The following is an 18962-nucleotide window of genomic DNA, read 5'->3' as shown; positions in this document are numbered from 1 at the left end:
GATTCTCTTTACTCACCAAAAAAAAAAAAAAAAAACTATGCAATGATTTTTTCAGATTGTTAAAACTTTAAGACCAGCTACTGCTGCTTTTTTTAAATCACATTTTGTTCAAAGTTCTTTTAGTTTTGTTTTTGATTTTATGTAGATGTGTTTGCAGAGAAACATTATTTGCTGTCATGGATTTGGTGGTTTCCCCAAGGCACTAGAGAATTTACATTCCCAGATACATAAATAAACTGTCAGATAAAAACATAAAGTTTTCCATTAATAACCTTTTTCTGCCTTTACAACTAAAACACTGAATGAAAGCCAGTTTATTTTTTGACAAGTCAATTAAAACAAACAAAAAAATGCATCATAAAACGAATGGAGGTCCTGCAAGCCATTTCCATGTCATCAGAGAAAAGAACAAAGAAAAACAACCCCATTTGCTTTTATAGAGCAGCTGCATTCCTAGCCACAGGGTCTACAATAAAGAATAAATTAAAAAAAAACATTTTATTTCTTTTTGTCTTTATACACCCATATCCTTCTGTTGTGCACTGTTAAATGTTCTCTGGAAGGTATCTAAAAGTATCCTAGGTCAACAACAGGGCAAGCCTTCTTATTTTATGCACTAAAGCTACTTATTCCCTGTAAAACCAAAAAGCATTTCTTTAGCAGTGGCTCTGCAAGGCTTTATATAAAGTTGAAACCAGCAGTTTATATACACTGTATAAAATTTGTTTTCCCCCCTCTCTTTCACTGAGTGACATTAAACTAGAATAAAATTTCCCTGTTTTAGGTAAACTGATAATTTCCCAAACAATGTGTCCAAATATTGTGAGAAGTTGTTAAGAGAATGTTTTATTGTCTTCAAATTAAGAAGTTTTCTTTGTGTTTCGTAAAATTGCCTTTTAAGCCACATCACTCAATTCAGTCCATGTCAGTATAAGAGTTGTTTCTCCTTCTCTTACCAGCCTTAGCTACCATCTTCACAAGGTCTTTTGCTTTTAATCTGAGATTGATACACACATTTTGTACCAAAACATGTGGGACAGTGAATTCATATGCAGAAAAAAGGTATCGAATTGCAATGTGTTTGCCTGAGAAGTGGAGGGTAAGTTAGCAATTCTTGTCCACCTCGGTCCAGTGTTCACAGTTCCATGCCTACCCAAGGAAGTAACTAAATCTTCATTTTTACTATCCAAAATGCAACACGTTCCAACAATGCGCATACTTGAGATTAAATATTTCTAACTGTAGTCAATGAAAGGCAGTTAAATGAAAGGTAACCCACTATCAGAAATCTCCGCTCATCTGATCATAGGAGTGTGACAGTGATGGAAATGTTTCAGAGGCAACAGAAAATTTTTCTGACCAAGATGCTTTTTTTATATATATATTAAAACCAACAAAACCTTTGCTAGTTTCCAGTATCAAGTAACTAAGATTTAGTTTCAAAACCACTATGACTTCCTTTTATATCACTTCTGCTATTTAAAGTTCTTTTAATAAGGTGCAACATAAAGCACTAGATCAAGTACAGTTTTCTCCAGTTGTAGCATGTAATTTCGCCACACTTTCTAAGTTGTTGATGCACACTGCTGATCAGCTGGCTTCAGCTGGGATCAGTTTTATCTGTCTATTAAAAAAGACACACACTTGACTTTTTGGCTTTCGATTGACTAGAATTTTTTTAAAACATTATGTCAAAACTCAGAGATCTCAACCCATCACTATTATGAAGCCAATGTTTTGAAGCTAAAGATGGGGAATATATAAGCAGCAGGTCTGTTAAAAAAGCTGACTGCAGACACAACCTGAGCAGACAGCCTATCTAAACAGTTAATGTCAGCCCCTGGTATTTGTGTTATTGTTTAAACAGCAGAATGCAAAAAAAAAAAGTTTAATAATCTGTACAATGAGAGCTTGAAAACGTCAACTAAGGATGTTTATTACTGTGGTTAGATATGCAACAAAACCACTAGTAATTTGATGTACAACAGCAAGTAAGTGCTGCATATGCAACATTTCTTTATAAATAACATAATCAATGGATTAACTTCAAGTACCATGAAGATTAAGCATTGCTTTTCTTTTTTCAGTATTTCCCTTTTAATCTTTTGTGCAGATATTGTAAATCTCTTAGAGGTCCATGAGTAACATGAGGTTATATGTTTACAGCTTTAGTTCACTCACACTTCATTTCTACATTTTCAGAGCCATCTGGTGAGTCGTCATTGAAAGGTGTTTATTTAAAAAAAGGGCTTATACATACAGCAGGAGTCAACAAAATTCATTTAAACATGCCAAAGTTTTTCTAAGCAGACAGTTCGGTGGCCAGTATTTGGTTACCCATGTATCATGTATGTTTCCATTGCGATTTGCAGTTTTGTGTATCACCATTAAAAAATGTGAACCTACTCAGAATATTAACACTTATCAGTACATTCACATAACCTGTTTTGTAATGTACTTTAAATATATACTCTCTGAAAATGAACTCAACTTGTACTTGAACACATGAATCGAAAAACATCTTTGTCAAAAATAAAGATTTTTTCCATTTTAATGGTAAAAATATAATATTCTACATTAACTAACGTGCTGTTGACTGAATAATAGTACTGTAGTTAATAAACAAAAACATAGTGCAGTTTGTTAAAGTGTTAGGATGTTAACACATTTGCAGTGCAATCCTGCTCATCTACAAGAAGCCTGAGAGAAAACTTTTATCATTAACCTCAGCTGTAATAGGCAATAAAAACAAGATAACTTTCTTTGTTTATTATCACGCTGAGCTACCCAGACAGTTTTAGCACCCTCATCTTTCTCTGCAAGTATAACAAGGAATCAAATCTGCTTGAATGATGAAAAGGCTGCCAATTTTAACCCTTTTCAAGTTTCCATGGCATTATTATTATTTTCTAAATTTGTAGAAATTTTTAATCATTTAACACTCTACTGGTCTCCCACAATGCGCAGGTCGGATATGTCTTGGTGGTCTTCATCTTCTGACACTGTTCCAACTACCCAAACTAATGTCTGACCTCTGTTCATGTCTGCTCTGGACAGCTGTGTATTTATGTCAGACCTGAGAGTTTTCTCAGAGCAAACTGCATGAGCTCCATTTTTCCAGCTTGCTGATCTATTTGTGGCCTTTACGTTACCCCAAAAATGACAGACAAAACCCAGGGCTGCTTGGTTGATAAAACTCATGAAATATTTGGTGGTCAGGATTAAAAGGAACAAAGCAAGAATTTGGCTGGAACCTAAAGGAGACAGTAAAACAGTGAAGAAGAACAGATGGCTGACATGAAAAAAGTGAAAACATGCTTTTGAAAAAGAACATACAAAGAATCCAAACAACCCCTCACACAGATGCTACTTTACTTTGTCACTAATGTACCTAGAGCATAACTAATTTGCTCAGAAACATCACACAATTAAACTGCCTACAAACAAAATCCAGAAGATACAACACCTATTCCAGCAGAACCTGAGACAACATCCAGAAGCCTGTGTTTGCAACAAAGCTGATAAGCTGCATGAATGGAGCAAAAGTGGCAAACAAAACCAAAACAGAGAAGTTTGCACAGACAGATGTGTGCCTGGCGTCTCATCAAGAAGATACCCGTTTATCGCTTACTGGCATCAAGGGAGATCTATGCCCACACCTGTCTGAGGCGTCGCACCCAAAACTCTGAAATCTGAGTGCTGCACTGATGCTGGAAGATGCAGGAAATGTGTCGGAGGAGAAGACAGTGATAAAAAAGGAGAAACTATGATAAACTGTACGATTATCCATGCAGGGATCATGAAAACAAGCAGCACAGGAACAGTTTAAGTTATTGTGTCATTTTGTTTCATTCCCTTCCTTAAGGAAGGAAGGAAGGATGGGACAAAAGAAAGGAAGAACAAAAAAAAAAGAAAGCTGTGTGGCTGTGATTGATAATATGATTATTAGAACCTAGGAAAGAAGCAACCAATCCATATTCTACAACCATTTAGTTGCTGGTTGAGACAACAAACCAAAGGAAGTCATTTCTGATATTGTCAAATTGTGACTTCAAATTTAATTGCTCTTCGGCTTCCTATCTGGGCAAATGGAGTAGACGGGTGCGTCAGAGCCTCTCTCCCACCTTAATTTCAAAATACTCCGTTCAAAACTTGTTAATCTGGTCACTATTTAGATAAAATAATTTGTGAACGGAAGGAGAAACATGTCGAGCCATAAAAAATCGACAAAAATGCCCAAAGCTCAGGATAAAAGTGCCCAAGTAGCTCAGGCTAACACGTGTCTGAAGCAAGCTAACGTGGCTAGTTCGGAAGCTGAGAGCCCCGGAACGAACATGGACTCGGAGGGAATAATTAAGGCTATCGATGATTTGAAGACTGCTCTAAAGGGTGATAACGCAAAGCTGCAACAAAATATTGACCATCTGGGACATGAGATCAACGGTAAGCTGGACAATATTGCTACTGAGGTCCAGGGCCTGGCAGAGCGGGTTGACGAGGCGGAGGCCCGCGTTCATCAAGTGGAGACCTGGGCAAAGGAGGCAACCGAGGCGCTGTGCTTCTGCATCGAACAACAGAGGAAAACACAGCTTAAGGTGCTTGATTTAGAGTCTCGCTCCAGAAGAAACAACGTCCGTGTATTTGGGGTACCAGAGGGAAAGGAGGGGAACTCAACTACACAGTATATCGAGACGTTTCTGAGAAGCCAGCTACAACTACCGGAGGACCTGGACTTGAACATACAGCGCGCACATCGCACTCTGGCAACTAAACCCCCACCCGACTCACCACCGAGGGCGATTATTGTCAATTTTCTGGAATTTTCCACAAAGGAAAAGATCTTAAGAGAAGTGTGGAAAAAGGGCAAGATTCAGGTGGGCTCTTCTACTATTCACTTCGACCACGATTATGCACCTGAGATAGTGAAGAAGCGCAGAGAATATAACGTTATCAAGAAAGCGCTCAAAGCGAAAGGCATCCGCTTCCAAACACCGTTTACCAACATGAGGATCCACTGGGAATCAGGAACCCGCACATATTCCAGCGCTCGGGAAGCCTACAACGAGCTGAAGAGACGAGGAATCCAGTCGGAGGAACCGGTAACAGCTGACGGTGGATCCAGAGCGGAGTGGAGTCTCCGGGAGCGGCTGGGCTGGCAGCCGGCGGATAGCAGCGGCGCTGCGGTTGCGCTGAGAGCCAAGAACAAACTGCAGGATTTCCAGCGGAGCATAGCCGAGTGAAAATAGGCAGAATAACATAACATAACGCAGCATTATTTTGACTGGGCTCTGATTTTCTATTTGGTGGGAGAGGACACTGGTTGTTTTTTTTTTCAACGTTGGACTAATAGGATGGACGTGTTTTTTCCTAAAGGCGCTTCTACTGTCCTTTTTGGGCCCTCTCAGTTCGAGAGGTTTAACCCTCGACTTGCCAACGGGGTCATGAGTGAGAAGAGGGAGCTTCTCCTCACCTTGGAAGTCAGTTTGTTACTGTTTTGTTTTGTTTTGTTTGGTTTTGTTATTGTTCGTGTTCTGGATTCAGGGGCCAAATCAATCAAGGTATTTCTATACATTACTGTCATATAATTTAAAAATTGCTTCCTTGAATGTAAACGGTTTGAATAGTCCAGTGAAAAGAAAAAGGGTCTTAGCTAAATTGAAGAAAGATGGGATACAAATCGCTCTTTTACAAGAGACACACATGTCTAAACAAGAACATGACAAGTTTAAGTCATTTGGTTACCTGAACACGTTTTATAGCTCCTGTAGAAATAGTAGAAAGAGGGGGGTAGTCACCCTAATTTCTAATTCATTGAACTTTGAATTGATATCTGAGAAGGGAGATAAAGAGGGCAGATTTGTTATAATAAAGGGGAGAATTGATGATGTTGTGGTCACAATTGCTAATATATATGTACCGCCAGAGAGCGACAGGGCTTTCTTGAAGATGTTCTTTGATACCATTATCTCATTTAGTGAAGGAGTTCTTATTTGTGCTGGAGACTGGAACACAATCCCTAATTATGTCCTAGATACAACTAGCCATAAGAAACAAAAAACTGGTCGGTCAAAAGATCTAAATATCCTGATCAGGGAGATGGGCCTGTTTGATGTTTGGAGGGATCTTCATATTAAAGAAAGAGAATTTACTCATTACTCTTCTACTCACAAGGTCCACTCCAGGATTGACCTGTTTCTGATGAACACCATTGATAGATCTAAAGTGAAGGAATGCTTAATTGGAACATCGGATATTTCAGACCACAACATTATTTATCTGACCATCGGTTTGTATAATAGGCCTAAAACAACATTATGGCGCCTAAATATAGGCATTCTTAATAATGAAACCACAACAAAGGAAATTAGAAAAGAAATAACGGAGTGTGTAAAGGACAATAATAATGGGCAGGTAAATCCCACCTTAGTTTGGGACACTGTCAAGGCAGTAATGAGAGGGAGACTAATTTCTAGAACTGCTTATCTGAAAAAAATAAAAAGGTTAAAATACGATGAATTGGAAAAAACATTGAGGAAATTAGAATTAAAACAGCAAATGACTAATAATGGAGGATTTTCAGAACAAATAACAAAAACTAAAAACAAAATAAATGATATGATACTTGAGGAACTTGAGGAAAAATTACGTTTCTGCAAACAAACATTTTATGAATCAGGCCCAAAAGCTACACGGATCTTAGCTAGACAACTTCGTAAACACCATTTGAAGCATTCGATTACCAAAATTAGAGAATCCTCTACTGGTAACTTAACCTATGACATGGATAAAATACACAAGACCTTTGAAAATTACTTTAAAACACTATATTCTGCTCCAGGACCAGTTAACGTAACTGCTATTGAGGATTATTTGGCAGCTTTGGATCTACCCTCACTTGGTCTAATCCAAAACAAAACTCTATCTGCTCCCATTACGCAGAAAGAATTAGATACAGTTATTGGACAATTGAAAAGTAATAAGAGCCCAGGCAGCGATGGATTTCCAAATGAATGGTACAAGACGTTCAGGAAGGAGCTTTCTCCTGTCCTGCTCGAATCTTTGAACTGGACATTGAGCAGAGCTGAGATCCCACCATCTTGGAGAGAGGCTGTAATATCTGTCCTCCCTAAAGAGGGGAAAAATGTTGAATACTGTGAATCATATCGCCCAATCTCTATCCTGAATGTCGATTATAAAATTTTTACATCAATAATTTCTCGGAGAATGGAGTATTACTTGTTAGACCTAATACACGAAGACCAGACGGGATTCATCAAAGGCAGACAAACTCATGACAGCATAAGACGAACATTACATATCTTAGACCAAACCAAAAAGCAGGGTCTCAACGCCGCATTAATTAGTCTAGACGCAGAAAAGGCCTTTGATCGGGTCAACTGGACCTTTCTATATAAGGTACTAGAACGCCTGGGCTTTAATAACCAGTTTATTAGGTGCTTGCGGTCACTTTATGATGAACCACGGGCCAGGGTTAAAATCAATGGGCACCTAACAAACAGCTTCCAACTACACAGAGGAACCCGTCAGGGTTGTTGTCTAAGCCCATCGCTTTTTGCAATATTCATTGAACCCTTGGCACAGGCCATTAGAGAGGATAATGGAATAAAGGGAATTAGTTTTGCAAATACTGAACACAAAATTGCCCTTTTTGCAGATGATGTAATCACATACCTCCAAAACCCAGATATAACGCTCCCTAAGGTTATGTCAGCTCTAACGGAGTTTGGTCAACTGTCGGGCTACAGTCTAAACATCACAAAAACACAGGTCCTGGCAATTAACTACTCCCCTAGTAAATTCATAAGAAAGAACTATGGACTTAAGTGGGATGCCAAAAAGCTAAAATACCTGGGAGTATTTGTTTCTCAAGATTTGGATGAGTTACTTAGTTTGAACTTTGATAACCTTACTGAAAACATACAAAAAGACTTATCAGCCTGGTCAAGGTTATTGTTGGACTTCACAGCTAGAATGGAAATAGTGAGGATGAATCTGCTTCCTAGATTTTTATATCTTTTCATGTCATTGCCTATTAGAATATCTAGCGCACAGTTCCATACTTGGGACAGGTTGATCTCCAGATTTATTTGGTCCGGGACCAGACCAAGAATAAAATTTAAAATACTCCAAATTAACAGGGACCAGGGGGGTCTGGGCCTTCCAAATTTGAGGGAATACTATTATGCATCTCAGATGAGATTCATGGTCTGCTGGTGCTCACCAGAAATGGAGACCGGATGGAAACAGATAGAACTAAGGCAGGGTGGGGCCCAACCCCAAACACGTCTGGGAGGTAAAATAGTCACAGACAAAAATGGGAATGGTATAGTTGAAGGCACATTGTTAATCTGGAAGGAAGTGGTTGATAGATACAGATTGGCGGATGTCACTGGACTCCTGATGTGGCCCTCCTGTAACTCTGACTTTCGGCCAGGAGAATTAGATTCTTCTTTTTTAGGCTGGAAAGATAGAGGACTTGTGGCTTTGTGCCAGTTTGTAGAAGGTAACACCTTTAAAACGTTTGAGCAACTGAAAAGGGATTATAATCTTGAGAACAGAGATTTATTTAAATATTTCCAGGTAAGACATTTTTACAATACAAAAATAAAAAAAGGTGTTCCTCCAGAAGGTAGTGCTGTTGTGAACATTTTTACGAAAGCTTATACTCACCTCCCTTGTAAAATTGTTTCCAAACTATATAAAGGGTTGCAGAAACTTAATGGAAATAACACCTTGAACATTAAGTCCAAATGGGAAAGAGAATTGGGAGTAATAATTACAGAGGATGATTGGCTTTCAATGTGTGTGACACAACAGACATCTACTAGCTCCAAAAGATGGAAGGAATTCGGATGGAAGTGCTTAATCAGATACTTTATTACACCTCAAATTACTAGTAGACATAGAGGAGAAGAACAGCAATGTTGGAGACAGTGTGGCCATCAGAACGCCAACCACTCTCATGTATTTTGGTCCTGCCCAAAGTTGGCAACTTATTGGGATGAAATCTGTCAGACTACTGGGATAATTTTGGGGTATGTCATCCCCAAGGACCCTAGAATTTTTCTGCTGGGGTTGATGTCCGAAAAGGTGTTTCAAAAAGAAGATCAGTACCTTTTTAAAGTTCTGTCAATTGCAAGCAAAAAAGCAATTACACGGTCTTGGCTAAAGAAACTCCCACCACAGCTGAACCACTGGCGAGATGTCGTGGAGGAGATTCACTCCATGGAAAAACTGACATATCTTTTACGTATGAAAGGACATTCTTACAACAAACGCTGGTCTAAATGGCTGACGTACAAGAGCAAGGAAGCATAACAAGGTGTATCATCTTGTAATGTATTATTTTGTTTCTGTCTTTCTACTTATCTAAGTATCAGTGCCCCTAGTTCTGTGTGTGTGTGTTGTATGTTTTATTGTAATGAAAAATGTTAAATAAAGAGTATAAAAAAAAAAAAAAAAAATTTAATTGCTCTTCACTTTCATAGCCTCCAGATCAGAAAAAGGTGAAAACATTTACCTTGCACACCTAGAGCAGATGTTGAGAGTAACTTTAGCCTGTGGCTCAGACTGATAGGAGCTGCGTCCCTGGCTGAACTTACTGCCGGACGAGGCCAGCCCCATTACGCCCTCCATCCGCAGGTCATCCAGGTCCTCTGGGAAGACGGAGAAGAACATAGCAACAGTGGGGTAGGAGAGGGGAAAAACAGAAAGGACAGCCATTAATCATATTTTGGTCTTTTCCTTGTCAACATAATGCCCTGTGATGACAGCCTGCTGGAAGTCAAAGGGGCAAGAGAGACCATCACAGTAGGTAATCATTATCAGCACAGTCATTCCGATGAGTTTCCACAAGAACATGCAGATTTTGAACTTTTGGATCGCTCGCATTGCAGCAAAATTATTTCCAGTAAGAATTATGTCATGTAGCCACAATGAGGGTGACGAAAGCAAATATATTTACTCTGTAAGAAAAAAATGTACAAGTATATGGAGAAGGGGTCAGCAGTGTAGAGGTTTTCTTCATATATTCACTGGATAAGCCTTTATCTTTTTTTTTTTAGCTGAGAAGCTGTCAACATGAAGCAACTGAAACCTAATGTTTGAACAAAGTTAAAGCCTAAACAGGCTCAGCTGTCAAATCAGAATGATGCATTTTAACAGCAAGGCATCATGCTGCACACATTTCCATACTTCTGTCAGTCACATAGTACTATTGTAATAGAGAAACTATGCTTATATCACTCTAAGAACAAGATTTATGACAGGACATTAAAGTAGTGATGGTGAATAAAATGAAATCAATGTTTTTGTGTCTCAGCAAGGACGTGCTACAGTTACTTTATAATGATCAAAGAGGCAAGCTCTAAATCAACCAGACAGATTTAGTTTTGAATGCATCGCTGAGAGAAAAAAACATTTTGTTGTACTTTCCAGGCCATAGTTCTTATAGACAGAATGAATACTCGGAGTAGGAATGGGTCAGTATCAAATAAATATGCTACTTTATCATGTTACTTAAACACAGTGTTTAAAAAACAAACAAAAAAACCCCATATAAATATGATCCAACTAATCTTATTTAAGAAAAATAGTAACAGTCACTATAAATGGCAACTCAATACCAACATTTTTTATCTTCATATCTGTACCAGTGGATGTGACAAGACAGATGCTTAAATAATCAAAACCCATTTCTTCATATCATGCTCCTAGTCTTTAAAAGACGAATGGACTGATATGATGGTATTGTTCAGCTTAATATGTAACAGTTAATGTTCCTACAAAAAAACTCAGCTGATACATCAAGAAATCGATGAAAAAAGCTTTTACATTTTTTGTTTTTATATAACATTTAATTATCTTTTAGTAGACGATGCAAAACGTAGCTCTAAGTGTTTTTTTCTTTATTCTTTTTGGATCCTGAAAATAATTTCCCCAAGCAGTCAAAGTCGCCTTTGCAGTAAACCTGAAGGAAAGTGCAGGAATTTGCTTTCAGCCATCTGACTAGCGGTCCACAGCAGCAGGTAGGATCGCAACAGTGATGAGTTCCTCTGGGCTCTATAAAGCCAGATTAAATATGGGTCATTCTAGTAATTTAATCTCATTTAAAGGACTTGAATCTTAGGATTTGTATGGCGAAAGGTTTTTGTAGTTTTGAAACTGAACTTTTTCCCCCCAGTTTGTTATACCTCCAAACCATCCCATGCCTAATTTAATCTTTGTTTCTTGACTTTTAATATTCTGTTAACTGGGGGTGGGGAGGATGTCACCATTTATCAGTGAAAGGTGGGGTTCATGTTGAGGTCATACATCAAATGTAGTGTAAAGGCTTCTTGACTTTCAGTGTGGTCAGATATCTGAAACCAGAACTAAAACATTTTTTCTTTGGGATCATATTACAGTGTCCCCTGATAGAAAGAGAAAAAAAAACATAGGTTTGACACCTTGCAAGATGAGAATACATGACTAATCACAAGGATTGGATTTGATGACACTTCCTCATGAGAACTCTCTCCCTCTATTCATCCATCATAGTGGTACAAAACCCCCAAATACCTCATCTGTCTGACAAAAAAACCAATTCTGACTAAACATAAATGCATTCCTTAAATCTATCATCAATTGCCCTAAGCACCTGCATAAAAATATCTCAAAAGTCATGTGCTAGTGACAGCAAACACTAAATATAATAAAGATATTTTTCATGTTTATCTCAGAAAATATATCACTATAGGTTATTTAGTCTTTCTGGTTGTGGATTGGTTACTTTTGTTTCACTTTGCCTTTTCTATCTTTTGTTACCTATGTAAATCCTACTGATCCAAATTCTGGAGAAAATGTGAAAAAAACCCAAAAGAAAACTAAAACCTCAAATCCCTCCAGGCCACTTTTGGAAATGTTTAATTGTAGAATTCAATTTTGATGTAGGTCTGGAACTTATTTTAATAACATTTTGCATCTTTCCACTAAGCTGCCGTTAATAATTTACAATCTATAAAGCAAAATTCCATTAAGGTGCAATAATCATTTCAAAGTTGAGCCTAATTTTAGGATGGTATAATATAAAATATAAATAAAAAGCAACGCCTTGACCTTTTTCCACATTTATTCCTTTAACAACCACAAACTTCAATGTGTTTTACTAGGATTGTGTGTGAAAGATTAGCATGGAATAGTTCTGACGAGGAAGAAAAACTGTATATAGTTTTGGAATAGCTAGTCCCATAGAATAAAAGTCATTAAAGCAGAACCTGTCTGTCAGCATGAAGTTGGCTTCAAGATCTCAAAAAGCAACAAATCTTGCTCTAATCCAAAGACATTCAAGAACAGATGGGAAGCAAAATCATTAGCATCCATAAGCCTGGAGCAGGTTATAAAACCATTTTTATGTCTTTGGGACACCGCAATCCCAAAGGTGAGAACCATTATCCACTAATCGAGAAAACATGGAGCTGTAGTAAACTCACTCAGAAGTAGTTAACATACCAGAATTACATGTTCAGGTGTGTACCCTGAACATCAGTGTGTAACCTGAAACAATGTCTAAAGCACTGCATGCCTCACTTGCCTCTGCTAATGTCAGTCTTCACGATTCAACAATAAGAAAGCATCATATGGTGATCGTAGCGCAATGTTCGCGGATCGCTGAACTTCTGCAGGACTTGAATGACTTGCCATTAATTGATGGAACCATGGATTTTCTCCCTCATGCACAAACTGCTGAACATCATCAACAAGAATGACACTGAAAGGCTAAAACCGCTTTTGGAGTGGGCGAGTCAAAGCCCAAACTTAAATCTGATTGAGACTTAGAATCTGATTGTGGCATGACCTTAAACAAGTAATTCATACTCAAAGCCTTCTAATGTGGCAAAAAATAAACAATCCTGCAAAAAAGAATGGAGGAAAACTTAACTCTTTCTTTTAATACGAGTTGGAAAGCGATTTGTGTCCTCACATTCGGATTTTAGATGTTTGACTAGAATGTCTCTCTTACATACACTGCCAGAGAAGATGTATTGTTTTATAGTCCTGAGAAGAAAAGATAAACTGCATTCCATTAATACCCCTAAGCAGAGCGATATTAAATGTCCCATTCATCATGGAATGCTTTGGAGGTGGGGGGACAGAAAGAGCCACCAGCGATTTGGGCAATTTTCTGGTCGTGGGAATTGCACAGTTTGGTGCCTTCCCTCTTTTCCTGTTTTCTCCAGTTCCATTCCCACTTCTTTCCCCTTCTAGCTATTACCCTGATCTTTTGGTGACCCACTAATTCGACATACCAGATTTTCTTTGGGTCATTGGGTGTGATACAAATCATTATTTGGCATTCAGGAAAATACACTTGTGAAACTACCGCTTGTATGAGATACCAAAAGGATCATTTTAAGTGGCCCTGACCCTGATAAAAAACATGACCTCTGTGTCCACAGCTGCTTGTCACCTCAACTCCCTTTTGTCTTTTTTACTAGTTTCCTTCTAGTTCAGAAAAATCAGCACACTGATGAAGAGAAAGGTCTCAATGTCTAAGGGAATAGAAAACTTAATGTCTGACACTAGAAAAGGACAACCAGATAACACAAGCTTTGTCTTGAGCCTGCAGAAAAATATGTTAGAGGGGCCTGAAAGTCAAGTAAAAGACAGAAATATTTCAAGTCCCAGCATTTCACCTAAGTGTAATTGCTTCTTTAGTTTTCTCTCATCAACAAAGATTTGGAAAAGGAAAAAAAATTTGCGAGATAAAGCTGTAAAAGGCAAGAAAAGCTTTTTTTTTGTTAGTTTGTAATTACCGATACCTATAAATATGTTTATGGACTCTAAGTGTATGTATTCCAGCAAAAAACAATCTAGGCGTCTATCTGCCGAACAGTAACTGATCTATTTAGTCTTATCCCATCCACTAGGATTGTCTCGATACTAACATTTTAAAACTCAATTTTGATGCTAAGAAAAATATTCAATATCATACAATAGCTAAGGCAACTGTCTGATCATTAAAAAACAAATCAGAGTCATTTACATATGCCACTGCTACAATGTTTATAATATCACAGTAATGTCACCAATAGTGTTAATCTCATGCAACTTTGTTTATGTAGTTTCAATGTGAAAGGTTCTTCACATTTAAAAAAAAATGTTCCAAAAGTCTGAATCCCAGCCTTGGCTAAACTCAAATGAAGACAACATGACATATTATCTGAGTGTACATGAGTTGCTTGAGAGTGAAACAAGTGTGCATTTGCTGTGTTAGCACTATAAACGATCTACTTAAAATGTCCATGTGTATCATTAAACCTTATTCTATGTCTTTTGACAGTGTCCTTTGAACGACACCAGACATTTTTGTGGTCCCACACAAAAAGGAAAAAGATAAGACACAATGCAATCTTGTAATCACAGAACATGGATTTGCATCTTAGGTCAAATTACAGTCAGAAGTAAAGCCATTCGAAATGGAAAAGTTTCACCGTTGTCTGGATTGCATATAACAGCGTTAACAGTAATCACACTCCGTATAATCCACTTTCATACATTATGTAAACCAGGACTCAGCAGTCTTTTCATGTTCACATTCCCAGCATCACCCTCCCTTTAAAGTTTATGTCAACATACAGTATGTTTGGTGTGCAGAAGTGCTCTTTTCCTCTGTATTTTTAGTGAAAACCGTGTGCATGCTCTCCGATGTTTACATTAGAGTTCAGCATACCTCCAACACAATGGAGCTATGATAAGTTTACAGTGCGTCTCCCATGAGACCAGTTTACCCTGAGACCATGACTGCCTCCTGGGCCTGGGTCTAGACACAACACATGTCTGTTTACACTTGCCAACTGAAAGTCTATGGCAAGCTGTTTGCGTAAACATTCAATATTCTTGATTTTAGCAGTTGTTAATGCTTTGTAGTCCATAACTACATTTTTTTTTTCTTTAAAAAAAAAACACTTGCCAAATACACTTTCTCTTACAAATGGGACTCCTGTGTTTGACGCTGTAGTCATATTATTTAACTGGTTGGCACTGAAAGCAACAGATAGGTTAACTAGTGGAAGCAAGTTCTGGACACTAGTTAACTAACTACGCACATTAGTCAACTAATGCAACCTAAACATTTCCATATTCAGCTAAGGAAACTTAAATGGTGCAATAACTTAAGCTTTTTTAGCTATTTAAATATCTGAAATAGATAAGTTTAGAAAGGTTAATAAGTGAGCAAAAATGTGTGCTAGCTTACTAGTACAGCCTAAAATGCACATGTATTTACTAATAATGTATAAGCATAAGTTAATTAATGGAGCCTAAAATGTGGACAGGTGAACTAAAATAAGCATTTCTAGCCATACTACTAAAAGAAGGATTCAAAATGTCAGCTAGTCCACTAGTGACCACAAGCCAACAGCTGAATTTCAAAGTTGATTTTATTGGAATTATAAAGCTGATGCATTTTTACTAAAAAATATTAAAAGGTTAACTTGTAATCTAAAAAACAATCAAATAAATAAATAAATAAATAACTTATTGGCTCGTAATACTACTTTGGTTCCATAAAGTCTAAAATGTGCAGTAGCTAACTTGTGGAATCCTCTTGGGCATATTAAACAACTCGCCCATTAAAAAGCACTTATTAAATTAACTTAATTAAATTGTAAAGTCGTTCTTGTTGATTAGAAGAGCACTAGTTGGACTAGTAGAAACTTTTCTGCCCCCTTAAGTGAGCTAAAAAAAAAAAAAAAAATCAGTTTAACTAGTACACAAAAATTGTACAGTTAACTTGTACAGCCAACAAATGCTTCTTAGGTAACTTATAATGCTACATTATAATGCTACATTTATTAAACAATGTTGACTACTACAGTTACAAAATGTGTGCTTATTAACAGGCTAAAGTTTTCTTGCTATACTAGTGAACGATTGCTTTTTTTTAAAAACAGTGTTAATTTCATGCTCTTTTACTCAAGTTCAGAGATCGTCAGTCAACTATCCGGCAGAAAGCTAAATAGAGCACACTTATGTGTGAATTATAGTTGACAGTGTTCTACTCCACTGATGTAGGAAGGACAACAATTCAAGAGAGCTTTGCAGGCTCTGAATGTTGACTTGTTGAATATTTAAGGGGTAGAAGAAAAATAGTAAGCAGAACATGTCAACTTGGTAACATAAGGATATTTATGTCGACATGGCATCTAATAGAAAATTATCTTTGTCTTAGTCTGACTTCACTTCAGCTCCAACTTGTTGGAAAAAAATGCTAATAGTAGGAAACAGTATTACAAGAGCAGCAAAAGATTGAGCCAGTGTTGACGAGTGTCTTTCTAATGGAGTAAAGAAAGCAAAACTGATAAATGATATCAAGAATATGGAATAAACAGAAACAACTGGCCATTATCAGTCATCTTGGATGTATGCATCAGAGCAGCCATGTGTGAGCATGCCGTCTCTGGACCAGACAAGACAGATAAATAAAAATGGGTTTGCTCTGAAGACACTAGAGGGGGATGGGGAGAACGGAAACTATTCAAGCGATGCAATCCCAACAAAAGGCCTGCAAGATGTAGAATTCCGTGCCGCAATCACTCACTCACAAGTATAAAGCCAGAAAGGAGTAGGAGGAGGAGTGCACAGATAAAGTGTTTGTGTGCGCTACTCTCCAAGTTTCCATGTAATTTAATGTTGTTTAAACAGCGACGGTCTGACTGACTCTGCTGCCCATGGTGAAGCTAAAAACAGAGCGGGAGTCATAATTAGTGCAACAGCTTCACAAATAACTTAATGTACACCTTCTCAAGGGATGCGCTGACAGATATATAGGGTGGAATCATCCAAAAAGCACCGCCGCACACATGGAGTTTGGGAGACACGCTTTCACCAGCGCATCCAATCCAATGCATTTCATCATGCGCTGTAATCCACCGCGTCTCATCGGAGCGAAATAATTGAATTTTCCATTCTTTCATGAGTAGCAACGACGTGTAACCGCAAAAACAGTGGGCCCTAATTAATAGTTTGTATGCGACAGACGCGTTGCAGCCAAACACCGTGCTCTCTCTCTCTGCCTTCCCAAACGCAGGGGACCCACATCTGCGAACACATCATGGAGCAGCAAAGGCGGACCTCACAACTTCTGCTGCCCGCACACACGCAGCCTCCCATTCGTGTTTCGTTAAGCGCCTCAAATGCACACACGTCTCAGCACAGCGGTTAGTCGTCACACAGACATCTTTTGAAGTGAATCGCAACAGAGACACATTTGTTTGGCTTGGTAATAAAAACAGTATTCCAACGTACATATCATAATTATGTTTCAGCTTTCACTGGCACCCCTAACTTTGAAGCCCGCCTCGTCTCTTTGTGCCTATAAGGACACCGCTGTAAAGCTGTAGGCCGCTTCTGCTCAGAGCACAGCAATAAAAACCTTGATCAGAATCAGATGGGGGGTGACACATATGAGTAGGGTAACATCACAGCTCTGAGGTCTGTGGAAAGTCTTATCGCAGATCTTGGTGCGAACCTTCTTTTAACTTTCCCTCTAACCACAAATACTGCTTCGATTAGAACATTGCTGTAGATGTAGATCTCTGATGTGCTGATGCATTACATTGCTGGTCATTACGCTCGGTTCCTGAGCTTTTTTTCTTCTTCTTTGAGATGTGTAGCTTTGATTTTTAATGCACGAGTAGTAAAACTTTAATCCATCAGGATCAATGTTTCCACCTAAGCAAAATCAAATCAAAAGTAAAATGGCTTTTACTAGGGGTAAGATGAGGGCAGCTGCTGGGAATTGAACATTGTACTCTTATTTTATGTGACTGATCAACAACACATGCAGTGCATTTTTGTGAAGTGAAAGGATACATGTTTTTCAATTTTTTTTGTTTGTTTTGTTTTTACAACCACCTTGCACTGAAGAAAGTCTTTTGGGGTATAACTCTGCCAGCTTTTCAGACCAAGAGACTGACACGACTCCTTGTTCTTTGAAAAAAAAATGGCACTAGCTCAATCAGACAGGATGGAAAGAAGCTGAAAAGCAATTTTGAAATCTTGCCATAGACACTCGTTTGTTTTTAGGTTTGGACTTTCACTGAGCCATTCTAAAAGATTAATTCTACTTTGATCTGAATCCTTTCCTTTGCAGATTTCATTGTGTGCTTGGGTTCATTGTCCCAATGAATGATGAACTACCACTCCAGCCTCACGTCTTTTACAGCTTGCAGTAGGTCTCTTTATGTGTAGATCTACCCACCTTCCCCATCAACTCTTTGTTCTTGTTGAACAGAAGCATCCCCACATACTTATGCTGCTTCCACCATGCTTTAAGCATGGTACGATGGCGATGTCCTCAAAGTGATGTGATGGGTTTTTCTGCCACAAATTGTATTTTGCACATACAAAATTGCAGTTTTGGTCTCATTTGACCAAAGAACATTCATCCACATGTTTTATAGAAAACTGTATTAACAACTGAAACTGAAATAACAACTGTAGTATTCCCTGTTCAATTGCGTTTGCCTTGGTACTCCCTATCTTTTAATAGGCTGGACTAAATGTTGTCCTGTTGCCAGTTTCTTTCACCTAAGCTGTGATTCTTTGCAGTTTTTTGCTGAATTGGTCTTCTGGCTGCTTCTCTGATTAATGCTCTTCTTGCTGGATTTGTCAAAGTGTTTTTTGATCTTTTCCTTCTTCTCCATCAGATGTTGAAAGCTTTGTTTATTTTTTTTCCCCAACTTAACCCTGTTTTAAAACTCTCCCCAACTTTATCCCAGACTCATTACACCTGAAACTATTCACTATGTGGGTGGCAACTGGTTGCATTAGTTTATGTAGTGGGTGTCTGAGTAAAAGAGATTGAATATAAATGTATGCAAAACTTTTAGGATTTAAATTTAACGTCTATCTCATACAATCAACACACTGTTAGGTTTGCAATGCAGCACAAGATCAAA

At 38.0% G+C, this 18962-nt stretch overlaps 1 protein-coding gene across 1 annotated transcript in view; it reads right to left on the bottom strand.

Annotated features, from left to right (window-relative positions):
• The window catches only part of c21h8orf34 (chromosome 21 C8orf34 homolog), an 87290-nt gene that overhangs the window by 30994 nt on the left and 37334 nt on the right, over positions 1–18962 (bottom strand). The window contains exon 8 of the mRNA XM_023326729.1: positions 9542–9677. Within this exon, the coding sequence (XP_023182497.1) occupies positions 9542–9677 (136 nt within the window). The remainder of the gene's footprint in view (positions 1–9541; positions 9678–18962) is intronic.

Source organism: Xiphophorus maculatus, chromosome 21 (assembly GCF_002775205.1).
Source record: "Xiphophorus maculatus strain JP 163 A chromosome 21, X_maculatus-5.0-male, whole genome shotgun sequence".
Lineage (NCBI taxonomy): Eukaryota > Metazoa > Chordata > Actinopteri > Cyprinodontiformes > Poeciliidae > Xiphophorus > Xiphophorus maculatus.
Note: the sequence above shows the minus strand (reverse complement) of the source record. Positions and strands in the feature narration are given on the sequence as shown.